General features: G+C 42.2%; 1 protein-coding gene across 3 annotated transcripts in view; it reads right to left on the bottom strand.

The window, feature by feature from the left end:
• STX8 (syntaxin 8) overlaps positions 1 to 24,326 on the bottom strand; it is a 114,844-nt gene that overhangs the window by 54,533 nt on the left and 35,985 nt on the right. For all 3 annotated transcript variants that reach the window (XM_053376174.1, XM_053376175.1, XM_053376177.1), the window contains exon 7: positions 8,170 to 8,271. In XM_053376174.1, coding sequence (XP_053232149.1) covers positions 8,170 to 8,271 — 102 coding nt within the window. The remainder of the gene's footprint in view (positions 1 to 8,169; positions 8,272 to 24,326) is intronic.

Below are 24,326 nucleotides of genomic sequence, written 5' to 3'. Positions count from 1 at the left end.
TAGATGCTGATTCACAAGTGGATCTCCACTCCCCAAAACAGAAACAAGAATCGTGGGGAAATAGACTGAACAGCTGTTAATAATACCCTCTTATACCAGTCAGAAAGGAAGCAGAATCACCTCAACCCCGCAATATGATTCAGAAGGATGCTACTGTCAAATGGCATCAGCAGGTATAGTAGCAACAGCTGAGATTGTCCACTACAAGCAGAGAAGTCTCTGGGCCCAAATCTGGCCTAAAGCCAGAATGAAACAGATTTAAAACTACCAGTCTCATGCAGGAATGCACAGAGTTAGACTCTCTCTATCGTTGTGCCCCATGAATGGCAAGTTAAGCGCATGGTCCAAGTTTCTTCTCAGTTGCTTTTCTAGCAGAGACATCACCCCTACCTTGAGGGTAGCCAACCTGGTCCCTCTAGATGTTATGGACTGCAACTCATCAACCACAGACAGCATTGCCAATGACGCAGGGTGGTCAGAACATCTGGAGGGGAACACAGCGCCTGCTCCTGACCTACCTCATCCAATCATGTTCACAGCCTATGGGATAGAGGATAGAGAGTCCTTCAAGTGCCTATCCAGGCCACCTCACTATTCACCTGTTCGACTTCTCTCCCCTAAACACAGTTACAACTACCAAGACCTCTGATGAACTGAGAGGCAAATGTCACTTCTATAGGCATTAATTCTCATGCAAATGAATAGAAAGACCTGACCTTATGGCTTATCTAAAACCATAACCAGGAGTTTAGGCTTTTGCTGGAAATGGAAGGCCAGCCATTAAGCTTTGGACAACACTCTCAAAGTGCTAGGATTTCTCCTGTGAAAAACCAAAATAACAATGAATCTTTTTTTGTTAATCATTAAAGTATTAAAAATAAATCTGACTCCTCTAGAAGGGAACATCATAGGTTATAAATTGTATACCTGGACTCATTAATATCTGGGTATGAAACCCCAGATATAGTCCCACATACAGAAATGGACCCAGTGTTGACTCCCTGAGGAAAAGTGTTTGCCCTTTGTGGTTTAGCCTCTGACCTTCCTTAAGGCTAAACAATCATCCGCTGGAAAGTGTTACAAAACCTCTTCTACCTCCCACTGGCTTTTTATTTATACACACACACGCACACATATATAAAGGTTGGTTACTCTCCGGTTCCTAAGAATGGCTCCCTTCAGCTCCTCTCGCTTTCTCTTGGGGATGTGGGCTCACTTCTCTGAACAAGAGGATGACCTCCAGCAACATGGGGCCTGCACTTGCTACTGTCTTCAGTTTGGCAACCCAACACAAAGGCAGTGGGCCTGGTATATACAATTTTGGGGCCAAGCTCCCTATTCACAGAAACAGGCTCCCCAAGAGACAAAGCCTCCAAGATTCTTAATTAAGTCTAAGTGAAAGACGGCCTAACCACATCCTGCTCACATCTTCTGAGTACCTTCATTCTGGACTTCAAACAGCCACAGAACACTGCCCATCAAGCACGCCAAGGCATTCACAGCCAGCAACAAACAATTCCCCCCCCCCCTTAAAATATAGAAAGCCTAGTCTTCGGCACTGCCTCTTCAGCCTGCTCTCTTTTGCTGCTGATTTTAGACATGTCTCTGGTTTGTAAAACAGGAAACAAAGGGACTTCTTGTGTGTCAGAAGCCCTCCAGAGGGTCTGCATTTCATTCCTCCCTCTCCAGGCAGTGTCTGGAGAGCTCTTTAGCCCATTTCGTCTCATTAACATTTCCATGAAGGATCAAAGAATATATTAAAAAAATATCTAAGTATTAAGTACAATTCCTGCTAGGGAAGCCGCATAAACAGATACGTTTAAGAAACCTGTGCAAATTCCTTTGCCTGACCCATTTCTTTATTAGATAATTGTCTCTTCGCAAGAACAACAACAGCTTTTCTTTCCATTGAGCTGCCCTTTCTACAAATCCTGTGAAAATCTTGATAAATACATTCCATTGAACACCCCCCTCCCCAAAACCAGCAAACAATTTCTGTTTTCCAAGCTTCGCTGTGATAATGTCCCTTGCAAACAGAAACCAATTATTCCCTGGCAGTAAGTCACCCGCAGTATGAATTGCTGTAATTTTGCCCCTTTTAGCAGCTGCTCAGGGTGGGCTGAGAGGTGGCTGTGGTAATGAAGCACGGATGAATACTAAAGAAGCACTGAGGCATGGCATCCTGTGGAGCAGCAGTGTTTAATTTTTCCTAAAGTACTTTCTTGCTCCAGGAAGCAAATCAATGAGATTTATGTGTCAGAAAGGGAGCTTTCTACTGTATATTTGCATTCACAATCCCAACCAGAATACGAATTTCTATGCACCTGACTAGCTTGTAAAAAACTTTCACCTTATGTTTTAAAAGTGCTAACACACCCCTCCCCTTCCCTCTCCACAATTCTTTGCTTTCTCATTAGAAATGCCCAGCAACATCCGCCAGACAAAGGCACTGCAAACAAAGTGTATGGAAAGGAGTGAGAGGGGGGGAAATTAGGGAAAACAAAAAAAAGAAAAGAAAAGAAAAGACGTGCAGAGGAATTCCTTTTTTCACTGATCTGTGGAATACATTAATATCCCAAACTGTTGGCACAGACTCGAACGCTCAGATGGGTGACAATGCAAGCAATGACTCTGAGTCTGGGATCTTCAAATAAACCTCCGCTGCTGTCATGGCCACCGGGAAAGAGGCTGAGGGCAATATTCGCTGACCTTCATTTCGTTGTTTCACCAGACCTAACTGCTGGACCTTTGTTTGCCTGTTACTAGGAGTTCCTCTTTCAAAAATGTCAGCATTTCCTAGACGATACAAGAGCCAGTTTATTAGGTAAATAAACCCACCCTAAAGCAGTCTCTCCTGCTCCACAATGCGAATCCACGGAGAGCAGAGACAAGGAGCAAATCTGAACCCTTGAAATGAAGGGAGAGAGAGACCACAGAAATTTGGAGAGCATTTCAAAGGCAAATATGAAAAGGCCATCAAATGTTATATTGAGCCATCAAGGAATACGACTGGGAAGACTGAAAACTGCAACAGAGAAGTCCTTTCGAGTAACCAGGGATTTGTGTGGCTTATGACACTTTCCATGAAATGCATATGCACCAAAGCGGTCTCTGGCCCAGACACCGCAGACCAGGATGAATACAGGGAAATGATAGGTGTCCCTTATTTCCAAACATTACAGTCCCATGTACATCTACAGGACAGGCATCACAGATCCACACTGTCACTCACCACTGTTTTGGCAATCAATTACTTTGCAGTTATATTTCTCTGGTGAAAGCGGGGGGGGGGCATTTATTCCACCCTTCCTTCTTTTTGAGGACTCCAAAGGGAGGATAGAGTTAACTGAACACCATCTAAGGCAGCAATGAAACAGTGAAATCCACCACACAACACCGTGGATTCAGATGCTTTCCTCAAGATTGGCCTCCTCATTTACTTGAAAAATGGTCAATGCCTTGGCCCCAGATCATAAACCAACAGTAGGGTTGCAGTTGCACAATGAAGAGCAAACATGAGCTGGTCCCTCTCCTCTACTACACAAACAGGCCCTCAGCATGAACGGCCAACTGCACAAACTATTGGTTTATGTGACTGTCCCGCCATTTTCCTGAGGTTCAGAAATGCTACAGATCAGTCCTGCATGTGATCAGGCACTCATGAGGAAGGGCCAGTTCACATCGCACATGGTTTCATGTGGTGGAGGGAATGATGTCTGCACTGCTCCTAATGGATCTCTCAGTTTTGTTTCAGATATGAAAGGAAAAGGAGCAACAGCAATAGACTGCCTGGTTGGATATGCGAAATCTTTCAGGTGGAACAAGGTATGTTAACCAAGGTATCTTTAACCCAGAAAAAGCACCCTGATGTCCTTGCTTTTAGGAATGAAATACTATGAATCCTTATCATCTCTACTTTGGAGGCTGACGTGCACCTTAAGATTGCCCTTATAAGTGGGGAAAGTCTTTATCCTGGAGCTTTCCACCATCCTTCCAGTATCTGCACCCTATATTTCTGCTGCCTAGCATCTGCTTTTGAAATGCCCGTCTTTCTGGTGAAGGGAATTAAAGAGCTTCAGAAAAATGCATGCAGAATCAGGAAAGCGGGCCACATATGATTTTCACCCAGCTCCCACAAAACAAAACAAACTAAGTCATGATCTCAACAGAACCTCAGCACGATAGCCAATTGTATTTTTTTCTGTTTTTAAAGGAAAATTAAACAACCACCTAAAATCACAGGGAAGCCTCCTCCGACTTGCAGGATGTGCTATAAAATAAACAGCAGGCGTCAAATTCTGATTATCACATTTCTGCACTTTTTCCAGAAATATCAAGCAGTGATTTAACTCCTGGACACGTATCCTTGGAAACCAAACTATAAGCAGCTGCCCCTGGATGTTCACACAATGCCAGGTTTCCCCTCTTTGTATTCAAATATAACTAATTACTTGGCCTTTGAAATGATAGATGGTTGAGGGGGCGTCCCGGGGACGCACCCCAGCCCTCCAATGGCAGAGCCAGATTGCCGGGTCTAGCAACAGCTGCTCCAAATCCCCCACGAGGTGAGAGCAGGCACCAGAGAGGCTCTATTTGAACAGCTGCATATGCAAATGTAATTAACTAGGTGTTGCTGGCCTCTTCCGCTCACCCAGCCTGCATAGGCATGCTAGACTCCCCTTACCCATTGCTTTAAGGTGAAAGGCTGGGGGGGGGGGGACACACAACAGCATTTTCTCACTAGACATGCCAAATCCTCTTCTGAGATTCAAGAAAGAGTAAATAACAAGGATATAATTATGAGTATCAGATCCAAACTGCCTACCAGAGTAGCTCACAATCCTGCGTCTTATCACTCTAAATTTTTAGATTTCTGCTCTTGGAAGCCTAACGAGACAAAATATTAACTAAGCTCGGGGTTTATTTTTCTTTGGGGAGACTGTGGGAGTTGGAAGGATTTTACTGTCCAGACTATTTCTTTCTGAATGCTTTCACCATGGACTTCTGCCAAGTGACAAAGAGGTTGCTCAGTGATTAAAGCATTGGGATAGAATTCCAGAGATACAGGTTTAATGATAGCCATGCCATGGGGCTGTTTGGGTGACCTTGGCAAGTCAAGCAACTTATCCGTTACTCCACTTCACCAGAGGAGAATGGGAAAAGGAGAGAGCGCATCTGATGGTGGTAGGAGGTGAGCATATTAGGATCTGTGATGCTCTTGACAAGATATAAAGAAGAAAAAAATATGTATGAAACGATGCTGTCTTGTGAGCGTCCACTGCTGCTTAGGGTCTTGAACTCTGCAAATCATAGCATGCTGGGCACAATTATCTGAGCTTCTGATTAACATGCCACAGCAGTTGAAGTCCTCAAAAAGCACAAACATTTTGACAGGCATAAGGGGATGATATATGAGCGCAGAGGTCCCAGCGTCTGAATCTGAAATAAATGACAGCTCAGCAGTTACAGGGCCCCACTGCAGCCAAAGGCCACTGTTGGCCACCATCCAGACAAGTTATCTCTATGTCTCAGGGCCAAATTAGATCGATCTTAACTTCATAAATGAAATTAATGCACATTTTTATTATGTAAATAGCAGCTGAAATAAGAACCCACCTCCAATCTTACAAAAAGAAGTTACTATGTTTTTATGCCCCTTCTCCAAACTTGGTCCATTGCTCTGCTATCGGTATGAGGTGTCACACACACTTCGTGGAATAAGATCGGCCAACATCACAAACCAAATGGTAGTAACATCGTGGAAAGTGATTCCAAATACCCAGATAGCTGGGCTTAGGGAACATGAAAAGGAGCAAAGAGAAAAATGGAACAGCTCATAAACCAGGGAAAAAAGTTTTTTCAGGGAAATCATCTTTTGGTTCAGACCCAAGGCAATTGTCCGTGCAGTTATTGGAAAGAACGCTGGCACAATCTTCTGGCAAACCGGCCACAGGAAAGGCTGACTTCATGTCACACTGAACTAAGCTCTCCGCAATACTAAAAATAAAGCGGATGGAACTTTCACTCGTCAAAATATATATACTTTGCATCAGCTGAACAAACCTGATTACTTGCAGCCCTGAATTTATCAAGCCAATTGACTTTCTGAGAAAAATAGCCAAAGAATGTGGGTACTGCACCAGAATGATGAATAAGGTGAGAGCTGGGGGCATACTCCTACTTTCTAGGGACATTCTTTTAGGATGTCATCCACATTTTAAAAACCCCGCAGATTTATTTAAAGTTTGCAGAAAAGTCTGAGGAACACCGTAAAAAAATAATATTCCTGTGAGAAGTTAATACAGTGCAGCGCATACCGATTTAGGTGATAGAAATTAAAGCCATGATTTTTGTTCTCCCCTAAAGACACCATAAAAACTAAAAGCAAAGAGACATCTCGCTGCGATGCCACCTTGTGGAACAGAAGAAAATGGGAGGTTTTAATACAACCCATTCCTATATCTTACCATTCATATGCATTTCTAGTGAGCTGGAAGAACTGGCGGGGAAAGAGGGGAAAGCGTGGCGGATAGACTAAGTCATCTTTAATTGTCTTTGGAAATATCAGATGAAATATACCTTTCTTCTCTGACTCTTAGCATTTCATAGAGCCAGGTTGCTAGGTAAAATCGAATCAATCTGAAAAGCAACTGCCATCTGCTTGATGATGGGGAAAAAGTATCACTAGCCTACACTATATGATTTCATGACTAGATACGGGTGCAAATCCTTGCTTTCAGGTTCAGAACTCAACTACACAGCAATCTGTAGGGGTTTAATATCAAATGGCTGACTGCCAGCAGGCCTAAGATGTTAATGCTAATAATGCTAGCACAAACTGTATGCTTCTGAAGCTCCCCCCGCCCCCGGTACCATGGTAAAGTTGCTAATAAATAACAACGACAACATTTATAGCAACATCTAAAGCCAGGAGATCAGACATTTTCCATCATCATCCCCTCCTTCCCGCAGAGCCATCATGAACCACCCCTATCTTAACCAAGTATATTATGTTTATTAAATATTAATTTCCATTTACTGTCCGCGGCATTGAAGTCTTTTCTGCCAGACAGAAGGAGGGATACAAATACTTCTAACAAACACAGGATTATTCTTTCTAAGTGCAGTTGAAGAGTCTAACTTGATGGCCTTCCTTCTTTTTTGCTTCAGTCATTTAAGAGACATTCAGTATTAAGACATTCAGTAAATTAAGTGAACTGTAAACACAAAACTCAACAATAAAGATCAAGGATTCCCCTGCCCCACACAACTGGTTTTACATCTAAGTCTTTTGAAATTTAACACATGCAGTTATCTGAAACATCAAGGAATCGTAGAAGAGTATTCAGTTGTGTTTTATCAGCCCAACCAGTGTTTCATACTGTTTTGCACTAAACCAGGGTTTCCAAACTTGGGCCCCAAGCTGTTTTTGCACTACAATTCCCATCATCCCAGTGGTCAGGGATGATGGGAATTGTAGTGCAAAAACAGCTTGGGGCCCAAGTTTGGGAAACCCTGCACTAAACCAGCGTATTATATGGAAACAAAATGGTGCTAAATATCCTATACCTACCATGTGCCAAGAAAATAAAGATTTAAAATTATGTACACACGTGGCTTAACTGGCAACATAGTTTAGTACAGGCATAGGCAAACTCCGGCCCTCCAGATGTTTGGGACTATAATTCCCATCATCCCTAGCTAACACGACCAGTGGTCAGGGATGATGGGAATTGTAGTCCCAAACATCTGGCAGGCCGGAGTTTACCTATGCCTGGTTTATTATGTTTGACAATATGGAAAGTGCAATAGTAGAAACACAAATTGCAACATTGGTGGCCTTCACATAAGAGAACTCTCTGCTTTGTAGGGTATCTGTAGGCACAGACATTTTACCAAATGGAATCACTTCTACAAATAACTCCCCTTCTCTATATGAGGATACTAATTTTACTCCTCTTCTATCATGTCTTCTTTTCTCTCCTCACTCTCTTTCTCAAAAGCAGTAGCTGCTTAAACTGTGCTTAATTAACTGCCATTAACCATTACAAGATGACAGTGAAAAATTATTTAGACTGCTTCAGGCCAATAATTAGAAGCTACAAAATGGCAGCTATTTTTTAAAAAAATTATTTAAAAAGTAGACTTTTAAGTCAAACCATATCTTACCACAAGAAGATGATTTTCTGTCCACTGTCATTACACGCTTGGTTTGGTTGCGCAGCTTGTTGTCGGTATTTTCTACTAAATTGGTGATATCGTCGATGATTTCTATTAAAAAAGAGATATCGTTATATAGTATTAATATCCAGGTTTTCCACCATCACACCCAAACAAATGCAATGTTATCATTTTATGGCACCCTTCCAGCAACCAAGAGCTCTGCAGCTTTGATCTAACTTATTGGCATGGCAGCCCTCTGAGGAAGGTTAGACAGATGGCTGTTTTAAATGTGACAGAAGCCAAGCAGAAGCCACCCAAAAGCATCACGGTAGGTGTAGCCCATGTAGATGCTGCACTTAGCTAGCATAACGGATTAAGAAGGTGCAGACACATCTGTTCCTTGGCCCATGGTTAGTAGTTAGAACAAAATGCTTTATAAATTTAGACCAGAAGAAGGGTGAAAATTTTATCTGGGCTGTTTGGAGTGGCTGCACAGAACCTCCACTTTTGCAATGGGCAAGGATCACCCCAAAGCTACCTGCAAATGACCAGAGATTAGAAACTGGCCCCACACATTCAGCCCTCATGCTACTTGCACTGCACTCTATTGCCCCACAGATTTTGTCCAAACCTGCAAATGGAAAATATTTGCACCTTTGCATATTGGTATAAATACAATTTCTAAGGCTCAGTTATAATTGAGAATAAAAACTGAAGCATGATCCTGTTTAAACAGCTTCCTTATAGAATATCTCTCTTACAGTTGTGCTTCTTCTCACCAATATTCCATTTTTCAGCACAAATAATGACATCATGACTATAAGCAAGCACTAACTGCACTTTGGCATTTAAAAAAACATTACTTGCTTATTTGTTTCCAGCTGAGATTCAAGGTGCAGGTATTGATATATGTGAATAGCAAACTCCACTCTCCAAATCTGGATTCACATGTATTCCCCCAAAATGGGGGGTGCAGGGGAGTGGGAGAGACTGAGCATGTTCAGTGGACACAGAATGCTGGCTGACTGCTGAAGGAAGGCAGGGGGCAGAATGGAACATTGTAGGGAAGAGGGATAAAGTGAAATGAGAGGGGAAAGAAGGAACAGCTGCCTGGGACTCCACACTTAGCACAGGTCCCACTTGCACTGAGAAGCATAAGAACATAAAAATATGTATAGAAAGAGGTTAACATTCCAGTTTCTTCAGAGATGGCATATCCAGGTGAAGAGATCATAGATAACGGCAGAGCAAAGCATCTCCTAAGGATGCCATACATCCACTGAAAACTCATCAGGTTCACAAGGGTGACTCTGTATAAAACAGCTCCTTACAGAATGGGTGGTTTCCATCACAGACCTCGCAGTGGATTCAGAGTGAAAAAACAAGGAAAATTATTAAGCAGTACAAAAATTAGCAAGCTGCCAACATCCGAGTGAAGTTTCAACATGTTGTCTTCCAGTTGCAAGCCTCCTGCTCTCGGATATTAGGTCAACGTTTTAGTAAATTCAATCTCGTCTTCACATATACAGTCAGTGTGGCAGGGGTGAGGCCAACTGACAGGTGGTAGGTTAAGAAGTAATTTATGAGAAAAAGTTTCTACTAGTACCTTTGCTCAGTTCGAGCGATGAAAATTCAAAACTGAGGACTTTCACAAGATACACAGTCACATTAAAGTAGTTTTTAAAACAAAAAATAGTGTCACTGTCTTTGAATTATGTTTTTCTGGCTTCTGGAGCACAAAGCAGAAAACTGTTTCCAGAAAGAACAACTGCCAAGTGTATAAATTGACCATGCCCCACTTTGAGTCCATTTACATTCAATAAAAAAGAGGAATTGTACAGCATTTTCTTGAGCAACCACAGTACTTTCAAGGCCTCATTGCTTAAACCACCCCTGTAGTTTGTACATTATAAACACTTCACTTTATAAACAGTTACATCTATGGGGATGGTTTACATTTGGAATACCAACCTTACAAATGATATTGTACTTTATTGTATTTCAGTAGCCAAGAGTGTGAGCTGTGAGTTGCCTGCTAACCTCATCCACAAATTCACTAGATAATCTTGGGCAAGCTAACATTCTTCTCGGTGTTAAGCCCTACCATCAGTAATAGAGAGGGGAAATACTGCTGTACCTTACAGGGGTGTAGCAAGGACTGCTGAGATTATGTGAAGTGTACTGAATTCCTGAAGTGTTCCATGTATACTATACATTGTATAGGAAAGCTGTCATTCATGGCAAGGCGCCACTGTGGTTTCCAGGTAGACCAAGCCTGGAAGTCCCTAATCTTTATGAGCCCAAAATATGCAGTCTGTGTGAGGCACCGATCAGGAACCCAGGACATTACAAAATGTTAAGAAAAAGGAAAATAAACAGCCTTCCCTTCCATCACTCTTCTTTAACATGAATTCACCAGGAAAGAATTTGGAGGGGGAAATGGGTAGAGAGGGAAAGAGAACTCTGTGAAATTCAGGGCAGATGGGCAATGAAGAAGGAAAACTGGAAACTGCTCAGCTTAAGTAAATAACATTTTTGTTCTGTAGCAAGTAAAATGCTCCTTCTCTCCACCCCCACGGGAGAAGGAAGATTTACTTGGTTACATCCCATCCTGAATCAGAGTTTCTGTCTGTATGCTACTCAGGTGTGCCCTCTCCCAAGAGGCTTGAGAGTTTTTATACTTCTGAACCACACACAGAGTCCCAAGCATGGCGGGATTCCTATAGCACTCAGAAGAAAAGCAGGCTGCTTGCCATATAACCTCCTCGTATTTGTACTAATTGATTTTCTGATTTATTTAAAATATGTAAAAGCCTTACTTGGATTTGGCAGCTGCCTTAAAGAACAGGCTTCACAGTTCCTGCCCACTGAGTAAGCCAAATACAAACTGCACTTGCAAAATGAAGAGGGGAATGGATTTAGCAGCAGTGCTAGGTACAATCGCATCTTAGCTACAGATTAATAAGACTACAGGAGAGCAGGATTTCCTTTATTTCAGTTCCACCCAGCCTTTCTTCCATGTGTGAGGTTCCAAGCCAGGCTTTTATTCGAACTTGATGATGTTACAGTGTGACGCCAGGCTGCCACTGCACACCAGGTGCCACGGCCACTGCCCTACCTCTTGCACTCTAGCGTCATGGTGGTGACTGGACCGGGGCCTGTACCGTGGTGGGGACTGGATCAGGGCCTTGTGGCAGAGGCAGAAGCCCAGGTCCAGTGGCTGTGCAAGAGTGCAAGAGGTAAGGCAGTGGTGGTGGCACCCAGTGTGCAGTGGCAGCTGCAGAGGAGGCAGAAGTGAAGGCTGGGCACCCACGGGCACACATAACTAACATTTTGTGGGAGCCTAGGCACCCAGAGAGATGGTGCCTATGATTTAAGTGCAGGCAAACACACATTGTTCCAAAGGGAAGGAATGATGGTGGACAAAGGCAGGGCAAGGCAGCGCCCTCAGCACTAGACATAACAGGTAACCGAAGCAAAGAATGCCACTGTTCTCATCTTCTTCTTCTTCTACTGCTGCTGCCACCTCCTGCAGGTAAAAGTTATTGCCCCAGAACCTCAGAAACCACCCTTTGACATAACATTGGGGGGGGGGGGAGTGAAATTAGTCACTCTTCTGGAGTTCTGTATGGAGGAGGAGGAGGACCATGTTCAACATGTCCTTCTACCATCTGGCTGGCATGCTGTATCAGGGTTGGGTGAGCCTCTCATTGCTTCTGCAGAACCCTTTAAGTTTTCTCCATCTGGAGATGGCAGCAGCTGTGGAGGAACAGCTGCATCTAGGTCCTGCATATGATTTGCTGCTATGCATACTGAGCTTCGGGAGGTGGCAGCAGAAGTAGAAGAAGATGGGCACTGGTGACAAGCAGGTACATAGTAGCAGGTCTGGTGAGGAACTAGGATATTCTTGTTTGAGAAAACTGTCACAGATTTCCTTCCTCTCACCTGTAATGTTAGCCAATTCTAATGGACTGATTTGATTTTTGTTGTGTGGCTAAAGTGCATTATTCTCATTATTAGAAACTGCCTCTGTTTCATGAAGAAGGGACTATAAATTATAAAAAGAAATGAATAAATGTCCTGGAAGAGCAAGAAGATGCCATCTGTGATGGAAAACGATGGGGGAAAATATTTTTAAAAGTCAGGCAGTTAGAGATGTGAATCTGCACAGAGGGAGGCAAGACTGAGGGAGAGATACCTGAGAGACAAAAAGATCACATGAGACAAGCAGAGAGTATGTATAGAGGCAGGTGTGGGAAACCTTTGACCATCCACATATTGTTTGACCAAATCTCCCTTCAGTCTTGACCATGCTGGCTGGAGGGCTGTTGGGCATTGTAGTTCAGCAGGTTTGGGTGATGTGGACTGAGAAACAGATGAGCATGTGAAAGAGATTAAGACTACATTAGTACCAGGGGTTCATTGTACTAGTATAGTGGCAAGAGAAGAACACCCCACACCTACCATTTTGATTATGATGGAGTACACAATTGGCTGGCAAACCAATGAGTGACAATGCAGCCAGCCTCTGCATGGATGGCATTGGCTAGCTGGAATCAGGATGCCTGGAAGCCTCCCAGTAGCTTCCTCGCTCAAATCCCTTATATTTATTCTGGAGGTACACCGTGTAAAACCCAGCTTCTCCAAATAGATCTATATCAACAGAGTAATGTATATCTGTAAAATATACACCACAAAATTAGTCATGGGACATGGCAAATGTATGTATACTGGAACCGGGTTGAAGAAAAACATCTCAAAACCTGAAGCCCAGAACATTTCATATCATACCAAGAACATTATTACAGTATGACGAAGCTTAATCTGGAGGCAACCCAGTCCCCATAGCCACTGCCACCATCCAAGGGAGCACCTTAGAGTGAAATGCCAAGGAAATGAATCACGCAAAACACCAGGCTACACACTTCAAAACAACGCAACACTATGCTCAACAGAAGAAAGCAAACATTGTGTATCATGCCAGTGATGAAAAAGATTGTGGCCAATGTGCACATGCGAAGCAGAGTGCTTTAATACTGAGCACCAAATGGAATCTAAAGCCCAAAGAAAAATTTAAAACCCAAAGCAAATGAAAGCCATAAATTCTCATCTATGCCCAAATAATGGGAAAGTTTCATAAATGTCTAAGAGGAAGCAACCTATAAGCAGCCCTTTACACAAGAGCTAGTCTCAAATAATAACAAACGGAAGCAAGTTGTGCTGATATAAACTTTGCTTTCCTCAGCAAATGCTTAGAGGCAATGGTCTTGACATCATGAGAACGACCTTGCTAGATTAGGCCAAAGGCCCACCTGGCTCAGCATCCAACATGAGTGCAACAGCTCTCTCCCCCATTGTGATTCCCAGCAACTGGTATTCAGAGGCATACTGTCTCTGACAGTGGAGGGGTAGAACATCTTGGTAATGGCTAAGTTTCCTCTTTTCAAGTCAAATGTGTGTGTTAGGTTTTCTTGGCAACTGTCCATTTACATATATATTGAATTTGATAGCACTATGGTCCCTATTCCCAGTCTGCTCAACAACATTTAATCATGCACCAGATCCCAAGAACTGCTTACCCTTCTGGTAGCCTCCGTGACCAACTATTCTAGGGCACAGTCATTTAGGGTATCTTGAAATTCTATGCACTCAGTCTGTGTGAGGGTAATTGAAGTCACCTGTTACTACAACATTTCCTCTTTTGAATGTCTCCTTGATTTTATTCTCCATCTGACTATTTACTAAATTTAGCAAATAATAAAATGTTTGTGGAAAGGGGGTTGTTCATTTGTTTTTGTTTTTGTTCTTGTTTCCATTATGTATTTTGTGTTCTCCTTTTGTATTTTTATGTTGTGAACCACCCTAGGATTTTTGGTATACAAATCTACAAATGAATGAATGAACGAACGAATATCGCCCTGAACATTTTGTTCAACAACATCTCAGCTAAAGCATCCCTGACAGATGGCCATCCAACCTCTGCTTAAAAACCTCCACCTCCCATCAACCCTGGCTAGTATAGTCAATGGTCAGGAGTGATGGGAACTGAAGTACAGTAACATATCGAAGGCCACAGGTTCTCTACCCTGAAACTAAAGAAATTATTTATATTTGCAAAATTATTCCAGAGAATGAAGAAAGAATAACTACGCACCATCAGTTACAGCAATAATCATCACTTAGAATGAGTACTTGGTGGAAAGAGTAGTGGGGCAAGAACTGAGCTCAGAATCCATGAATATTAACTGGAGCCCTTGCTCTCCAACATGCACCAGGGATTTTCTTTTCCAGCTGCTTATTTTGTTTTATTCAAACAAAACACACAAGCATTAATTTTAGTTGTATTTAATTGAATAATTTCCCAGGAGAATAGTTCAGGAGAGTTTTAGAGCAGCTTGTTTCCAAAACCCATTACTGACTGGCATATACCACAGCATCTGCGTGCCAACCAAAATAGGATGCTTTAATGTTACTGGAACTACTTTCGTTCCAGATGTGTTGAGAACTCCTGGTGATATAATGCAGGCAATAGCTGTATTTACACAAGGTAGTATTTTGAGTATCCTTTTCCAGTTATCTTGGGTAAGATAACAGACCCCTTAATTGGAAGCATTTGAATATAAAGCGAGGTCACTTGTTTCTCCCCCTCATTCTTAAAGTTTTCCTTGCTTTGCTGTTCATTAAAATTGAATGTGAGGCAGACCAACAGTTAGCAAAGCAACAGATCATAAAAACATGAACATCTGCAATCTGAAAGACCTTAACAAGAAACATTGCATGGGCCACTCCAACTCATGGGGGCAAAATGTTGTGGTCGTGTCACCTTATGTAACTCCTCAAAGCAAATGAGCCAAATTAGACATCTCTGCACATTATTTTTTTTAAAATGCAAATAGGAAAGGCTAGTTGATAATGATCACAATTTGTATTGGGAGGGAACTCCCCCCGCCCCCGGCTGTCACCCTGGATCCAATGGAGAATTGCTTTCCAATGCAAATAGCAGCTTTAGCAAAATGGTTATCATTGAATGCAGTGAGGGAATAGGTTAAATTTCACATCCTTGCCTTCCATGATCCCGAAAATATACAGGAAGCCCCCCTCAGGTGATATTTTAATTTCTAAAATGTACATATTAAATGAAAAGATGCATGCAATGTTACATCTAGTTTGGCCCTTAGATGTTCAACAGAAGCAGAATTAGGACTGCAGTGGTGCAGTTTTGGTACTTGATTAGGGTTTAGGGTAAAACAGAACACGACTTGACCAAAGTGGCTTTCCAACATGCTAGGTCAGGTCACATTCCCTTCTAGGCAACCTTCAGGGGGGCATATGCCAATGCTGGGCAGGACCAGAAACCAAAGTGAACAGAACAATAAATGTCAAGCTTGCCTTTGTACAATAGACTATCTTTTATGCACATTCCTCTCTATTCCCATCCAGGCAAGCAAGCTGCATTATCAGGGATATGTTCTAATCTAGTCAGACATACATACTTGAGGAGGATGCAAAGCAGGGCCAGTGAAGGGTGTGGCAGGGGTAATATACCTAAGAGGAGTGGTGAATATAAGCACTGCCTATGTTGTTACACAGAAGGTTTTACATTAAGGAAGAGGCTTGGAAAGAGATGGGGAAGCCGGATAGGAGTTGCATGAAATTCAAAGGCTGCCTCCTTAAAGGACCTTAGTGGTTTTTAGCACACAAATACATTCTGTGACTGGCAGAGTTGAAAGCAATTACCCTCTCAAGAGCTAACTAGATGGGGCTTTAAGCACATGATGTAAGAAGGTGCTTGGACTGGTCACATCTTGTCTACAAAAAAGCAAAAAGTAGTGGAAGATGTTGCACGGGATGAGGGCTAACAATTTGGGGCATTCTCCTGCTGATAACTTCCTTCTCCCCAACTGTTATTTCCCCACATTTTTAGAAGTTATAGGTAAGAGCATTTTCAGAGGGTATTGTTTTTGGCAGGAAAACAGCATGAGAGAAGAAGTAAGCCATCTTCCCACCACTTCATGGCCCTGATAAGGACCTTTTTGCAAACAGAGAGGCATGGCTAGTCTGAGCACAGTTTAAAACCATGTGTTTAAAGTCATGGCCAGTTTGAGCCTCAATAATTTGTTTATGGGCAGCAGCCATCATCCTGGTGCCATACTCCTTCCAGCTGAAAAGTTAAACCGAACCAATGGCCTGAGTACTGTCAGTCTCTGGTTCCTGCCATCTATTTCAAGCAATTGTACACATTTATAATGAAGCTGCAGCCTGTTTTCTTTCCAGCTCTGTGTGCATCGTTTCTCCGTTCCACTCTGTTCCCACTGTGGGCACACAAATCAAAACACAGACAAATACAAACAGCAGCTGCAACAAAAGTAATTTAATCTAGTTTAAGCTAAAGAATCAAAGGGAATTAGCTGCTCCAATCCTTTTTCCATCCCAAATGGGATGTGGATACCTTAACTTTGACTGCATTCTATTCTAAGCATCGCTTACCCCAAACTGGTACATGAAGTCATTTTGATGAAAAACAAAATCAAAATATGATTAATTCTAATGCTAGTTTGAAGCCAGCTTGAAAACATGAATAACATCTGCCAACAGGTAAGAAATGACAACGGATCTTCTGATACTTCCTAGTTTTGCATAACTGTCCTGCCTATGTCCTCAAGACCTATAATTTCCCTCCTGCTGTAGCGTGTGTATGAATCTAAACCACAGGTGTGTTTGCATTGTGCAAAACTCTGGGCTTTGGACCTGGAATAAAATTAGCACCTAATATCAATATATTCTGTCCATATTTCCTACACTGGACAGAATATATGCATATTACATCCCAATGAAGAACTACTGGACCCTGGTAAGTAGGGAACAGAGATGTACATGTAATCCTTTAGTCACTGGGCCATTAAATCTATGTTGAAATGATACTGTCTCCTGCTGGATAGCCCTTCATGAACTATGAAACAAGGTGGCCCCAAAGCCAATACACACATAAACTTCAATGGGCAACAAGAGATTCAGCCCAATAAATCCCCACTGCCGTTCTGAGCTGCTGGCCTGTTTGGCAATATATCACCAGTGAAAGGACCATTAGAAAACACTCACTGGTCAGCAAGACACAGATGTGAACTCCTCTGTTTGACCTGCTTGGCACTGAGTGATGAAAGCTATGCACTGATTGATAACTCACAAAAGGCAGGAATCCTGCTGCAATACAAAGACCTTGCCACATGGGAGTACAGCGATAGCATCTCAAACACCTTGCAAGCAGTTTACTTTAACTAGATCAAAGTAAACACCATTAGTTGCAGAACCAAGAGCTTTAAGTCACTGATCAGAGCGCTCATACTATTCTTCCATGCAAGAAAAGTCACTGTGACAATTATCTGTGCTTGAAGAGAAACCAAACTTAAATACCTCCACTTTCAGAAGAGTCTCAGATTCTGGAAATGCCTGAATTACATAGGTGAAGACAAGTAAGAATAAACCTGGAATTCCTGAAAAATTAGAGGGAACTAATTTCCTTTTTTTAAAAAAATCCAGACTTAAACAAACACTGGGGTATCTATATATAAAAATGGATTGGACCTCATTTGATACCTCAACTGAAGGATGTACCCAAAATGCCACTGAACACACAGAAAGCTGAAATTTAATGCTCACATATTCCAAAACACCCTGACTGCTTGTAAAGTCAGAAAGGAAGTCCATACATCTCCCCCTCAAAACTTGGGGATATGAAGTCTGTCTCAACCGTGGGCAGCATGCCAGCCCAGCTCCTAAAGCAATGACTGACACTGGAATCAACCTCTTTCTGGGGGAGGGGAATTTTTTTTAGCGAGAGCAGGAAAGCAAATCTGAAAATGGGGCAAGCAGTATGCACCTTTGGGGAAACTTTCCCTTTCACGTGCTTTAACAATCCTCAGACTGATAGGGGACTATCCAGTGGCAGCAAGGGATGTCTCAGCTTTAGAAGGCAGGCTACAGATACTAGTATATATCTAAAGGGATTAAGTGCTTAATATTCAGGTAACCAGAAGCTAGATCACACCCCTATCGAGTGTGTTTATTCTTACTTATAATATCTGTTTTCCTCTCCTATTTGCTCAAAATGGAAACACAGACAGTTTAAAGTGTTTAAAAGCTTTAGGGGGTGGTTGGGCCCCCAAATTCATTCTGTGACACCAATCACGACATGACTATTGAAGGCTTTATTTGGGAAGCCATCTAATTATCTGTGCTCCTGGAGGCCCCCTCTGGCACTATGCAGTCCAATTTTGCTCCCTGGTATATTGAGGAGCTAGGGACGCGGGTGGCGCTGTGGGTAAAACCTCAGCGCCTAGGACTTGCCGATCGCATGGTCGGCGGTTCGAATCCCCGCAGCGGGGTGCGCTCCCGTCGTTCGGTCCCAGCGCCTGCCAACCTAGCAGTTCGAAAGCACCTCCGGGTGCAAGTAGATAAATAGGGACCGCTTACCAGCGGGAAGGTAAACGGCGTTCCGTGTGCTGCGCTGGCTTGCCAGATGCAGCTTTGTCACACTGGCCACGTGACCCGGAAGTGTCTCCAGACAGCGCTGGCTCCCGGCCTATAGAGTGAGATGAGCGCACAACCCTAGAGTCTGGCAAGACTGGCCCGTACGGGCAGGGGTACCTTTACCTTTATACTGAGGAGCTGCTGCTGCTGAAACAGATGGGCAAGGCCTGAACAGTATGTGGCATAAATCTCAGTACTTCATCTTCAGGAGTGTCACTAATAGTTTCCCAAGTTGGTGAGGCTCATTTGATAACAACAAGAAAGAGAGAACATTGTGGGGTACTCTACCAACAGAGATTCAGCAGGCACCTTCTGTTTCAACTTTTAAATGCCTGCTGAAAACTTTTCTATTCTGCCAAGCCTATGCAGGCGATGAAGAAGACATCTTCCCACAATAGTTAATTGAAGTCTGATTTTAACTTCCATATGGCTTTAATTGTACGGTTTTATGTGTTATTGTTGTTAACTGCTTTGTTTTTTAAAAAATGAAATAGTGATATATAAATATTATTATAAATAAACAAACTACATATGATGATACTATAACATTCTCATTTAAGTCTACACATTAGCCATAGGACTCTAGTTAACTTTATTTTTTATAGTTCAGCACTTGGTGCTCAGCAATATGTTTTCCCTTTTAAAAGTGAACCATCACATCTGAAAGGAAACAGGAAATAAGTTTAGGACTTCAAGTGACATTTTGAGCCTTCAAAGAAAAGGGGGGGAAATCACACATACCTAATTTAATCCTTCATTTTCTTTTTTTAAGGAAAGGTCTGACATCTGGACTGACAATCTGCATTCCAAAGTTTCGGCCCATCACAAATTGAAACAGCTGAGTTATAAATCTTTAGGAAGAGGGTGATTGGTCATGGAAAACAGCAAACGTGCACTTAAAAACAAGTGTAGTTTGGAAAGAAGATAAAACTCACAGTACAGCTAGCTTTCCCTGGGACAACTTCTCCAAAGGACTTGCGCAGATAAATCTTGCTCTTGAAAATAAATCCTGCACCTGACAGCAGTAACGCTACATCTGATCTCACGGTAGCTTGTTTCTTTCTTGTTTTTAATTCACAACAGGTTTATAATAAGAAAAAATGAAGCTCGGGACCTCTACATCTGGTTGCTGAATGAATGCCACATATATTCCTCCTCATTCCCACTCTCATATAATATATACATTGCTGATTTCTCAAGAGCCCTTTCACATATTATTTTTACAGCAAGGAAAAACTGATATTTGGCATGCAGTCTTGATAAAGCTGAGTACTCATCTCCCACGAGCAACCCAGGGCTCCAGACTGCTTGTGCCACAAACTTGAGAGCAGCTCTTATCCCTGACACTGTTTCGCAAGCCCAGCACCCCTTGGTTTCACTGGCAAATTGGGTTAGATGGGGTGAGCTTGTTGCTTCAACATTACCATTACAGAAACTAAAATCTAAATTGTAAGTAAATGTGATTTAATGAGAGGTTCTAAGTCTTGGCATATATCAAGCAAATATCCTCTTCATTAGAGAATAATAGATGTGAGTTGTAGAATCTAATTTTTTAGGTAGGATTTTCTAATTTAACACTTGGATCATAATAACCTAGTATTGGCAACTCCTCATTAAAAGCAATGTTGGTACCTCTTATTCAACCACTTTGGAACCACATGCTATGACTTTTGTCTTTACTTGCATAAAGTGGGACCACCCTCCCTCGTCTCATTCTGCAGACACACCATTACCAAACTCTTGCCCATTTTATGTACAGATAACGAGTGCAACATAAAACATCCCTTATGTGCTACAAACCAATCACAAATGCCATTTAATATAATTACAGCTTAAATGAAAAGTATAATGATCCTTACAACTTCTGCCTATCAGCAGAGGAAATGGTCCTAAACTAGGGGAACTTGCATTCACAGGCCACAATATACTGTTTAGAATGCAATCCTTTGAAGATCAATAGGGGAAAATAAAAAAAGGATGATTTTGTGTGGTGGTTTTGTGAAGTTTGTTTTTAGGAACAAAAGGTGATGCACACCAGCTTGATATGCAAAGAAGTGACCTCATCGGGCTGTTAACCCAACTAAAAAGCAAGAACATCCCATGCAAGAAGATGTGCTGCCTAAATGCAGTTGTTTTGGACTTTGAGTGGCATCAGCATTAACAGAATATCAATGCAAACTTCATTACACAGGCAGAACATGGCACATAGATTTCAGTCTTCTTCAAACAGTACAGCCACATTGAAAAGTGGAATTTCAGACTAGTGTCTCACGTTTCCCCCCATTTATGCTCAGACTATGGTAAGGCTTGCTGATGTATTGCTAGAAACAGTGTCTGTATTATGAATTCATACAACAACAAAAGATTCCTTGTAAAAAGGTAGCTGGCAGTGGAAGAGAAGAAAGGGTAGCACTTTCAGACTCAGCAAGAATTGAAGAAACAAGGCCACACATTTTTGCCTCCACACTTTCAAGTTGGGTCACATATTTCTATTCTTTCGGGGTTGAGGGCTGTGAAATGAGCAACATGCTTTAAAAGATACTGAAGTGTCAATCTTAATTTTTAAGATTCTAATTATTATTTAAGAAGCTTAACTGTTGTAGGATATGGAAATAGATTTTCTTTTTTCTATAGTTCTAGAATAACTAAGGTGTAGAAGTCCCCTCATAGATAGACTGCAATGTGTGGTCCAGCTGGTCAATTGTCTATGGAGCGCCACTGACCCCCCGATGTGCAACAATATTCTAGAAACCATTTATGGCATGCCTCCTCAGGTATAGAGTATAAGCGCCTAAGCCACCCTTATATGCTATTAATACTAATTTTTTGTCTGATAAAACTCAGAAGATTGCACTTCTGGCTACTAAGCTGAAAAGAGGTTAGTATCTTCTAATTCTATAGCTCCACACAGGCAACCAACTTACTAAGTGGTAAGGAATTTTCTACCATGCTTTGTCTTAGCTGTCTGAATACATGAAGACATGGGTTTGGAGGTAGTCAATAATGGCTGACACAGATGGAACCAAAAAGATATTCCTTCTTCAATAATCAAATAATTGAGGGAGGAAGGCAGAGAAACATTTTTATTGTAAAGTGTCATTTTTATTATGTTTTGGAATTAGAAGGGAAAAGACAATGCACAACCAAACAAACTGAGTGTTGAAGAGAAAAGGAGGACTATTAAAGTCCTATCTTATACAGGAAGCTTCAGAAATATAATCTCCAATTTAATATACAGTGGTAGCTCGGGTTAAGTACTTAATTCATTCTGAAGGTCTGTTCTTAACCTGAAACTGTTCTTAACTTGAAGCACCACTTTAGCTAATGGGGCCTCCTGCTGCCGCTGCGCTGCACGATTTCTGTTCTCATCCTGAAGCAAAGTTCTTAACCCGAGGTACTATTTCTGGGTTAGTGGAGTCTGTAACCTGAAGTGTATGTAACCCGAGGTACCACTTTAGAGCTGATAGGGTAACTCGTCTAAGCCGTTTGACAATTTTATTTAGTGTGCATTTTGAATTTAAAGATGTTTAACTGGCTACTTTTACTTTATCTGCTCTTTGTGTGATATTGCTTATTTGTAATTTTTCACTGTGAATTTTAAATGTTTATGCTGATGTAGTTGTTTTAAGCATGTGATACACTTTTTAATGGCATTAATGTGAGATCCCTGTCCTACAGAATTTCTAAAATGTGGTGCAGTTTTTTCTGTCACACATCTGACTGTGGGGTAAAAGATGAGCGCCCTTTCTTAATGAGACTTCCCAAATTTACCATCTGGTAAATTGGTGAGCCGAATCCATGGCACGTGACACTGAGAGGGGGAAGATATTCCTCCGAGCTAATTTCATGACTACTGTATTTTCCCCCTTAGGGAAGAGAACCTAACTATTACTGCAGGCCAGGGGTACAGCATTTACATGCAGAAGGTCCCAATTTATTTCCTGATAGGCCTGGGAAAGACCCCTGTGAAATCCTGATGGTTTTGTGAGGTCAGTTTTGAGAGTCTCTGTGGGATGTGCATACAAAATATTGCTTTTACGATGCGAAAGTACACAGAGCATATGCCTTCACATCTATTACTTAAAGCACAATCTACTTTTTTAAATGTCCCAAATTCCCCACCCCAGAAAAAATCCTCTAAGAGAGAATGTTTTATTGGTGAGGATATATTAAGTATCTACTTCCCGAAACAAAGAGCTGGGAATTAGAGACAAGACACTGCAGCAATGCATGGTGGAGTTCGTCTTCACTCCATGGCAACAGAACAACTGACTGACTAACTAATTGGGGTGGAGCAAGAGCAACCACAGAATCCTACTAAGCCAGGCATGGTCATCTTTACTGCTGCACTTCAACCCACTTTTAAAGAAACAAACAAGCTTCCCCACATTTATTACTTGGCAGGTTGATCATCTGCTTTCACCCCATGTCTCTATCTCCCATTAAATTAACATGCATGAAGTCATTCCAAAAGAGCCCTGAGATGCACTTTGGGATCCAAGTCTATGAAAAAGTAGTAAACCAGGGGTATCCTTCCGGAAGCCAATTCTCCCTAAATATATTACAGGATATGAAGCTGAGATGCCGGCTGCTTTGTAAGCCTGGAGCACAGCTCTAGATTTTCTCAAATGCTGCTGCTAGGAATGGGCTCCTTCCTAGGCCAAGGAGATTCTTTTCATAGGGGTGCATCCCAGAAACATTCAGTGGATTTTCCATCTCAGCTTTGTACGAGGTGCATATGGCGAGGCTTGACATCCTTTGGTGGCAGTTCTCCAGGAATTAGGGAGCTGGACTGGACTTACTTGCACCTAGATCATTTCCAACTACATTTGGTCCATGTTTTCAGAGCAGAAACAGTGCAAGGGTCAGTGTGGTGCAGCGGTTAGAGTTTTGTATTAGGACCTGGGAGACCGGGGTTGAAATCTCCACTCACCTATGAAGCTCACTGCGTTACCTTAGGCAGTGGCTGTCTTTTTTTTCTAGAAAAATAGGTGCCAGTACTCACCACGAAGTTGTTACAGTAAGTGTCACAACTTTTTAACCAAAAAAAGAGGTGCTGGTACTGAGTGCCCTTCCCTTGAGTACCCCCTGAAAAAAAGCACTGCTTACAGGGTTCTTGAGGACAAAATGGGGAGAGAAAAACCAATGTATTTGAGCAATACACTGGAGAGCCAGTGTGGTGTAGTGGTTAAGAGCGGTAGTCACGTAATCTGGGGAACCGGGTTCGCGTCTCCGCTCCTCCACATGCAGCTGCTGGGTGACCTTGGGCCAGTCACACTTCTTTGAAGTCTCTCAGCCCCACTCACCTCACAGTGTGTTTGTTGTGGGGGAGGAAGGGAAAGGAGAATGTTAGCCGCTTTGAGACTCCTGAAGGGGAGTGAAAGGCGGGATATCAAATCCAAACTCTTCTTCTTCTTCTTCTTCAATGTGGAGGAAAGGTGGGGTATACATCAAAATTTTTAAAGAAACTGCTCATACAGTGGAACCTCGGGTTACAAACACTCGGGTTACAAACACTTCGGGTTACAGACTCCGCTAACCTGGAAGTAGTACTTCAGGTTAAGAACTTTACCTCAGGATGAGAACAGAAATTGTGCGCCAGCAGCATGGCGGCGGTAGGAGGCCCCATTAGCTAA

The sequence above is a fragment of the Podarcis raffonei genome, chromosome 2 (genome assembly GCF_027172205.1).
Source record: "Podarcis raffonei isolate rPodRaf1 chromosome 2, rPodRaf1.pri, whole genome shotgun sequence".
Classification (NCBI taxonomy): domain Eukaryota; kingdom Metazoa; phylum Chordata; class Lepidosauria; order Squamata; family Lacertidae; genus Podarcis; species Podarcis raffonei.
Note: the sequence above shows the minus strand (reverse complement) of the source record. Positions and strands in the feature narration are given on the sequence as shown.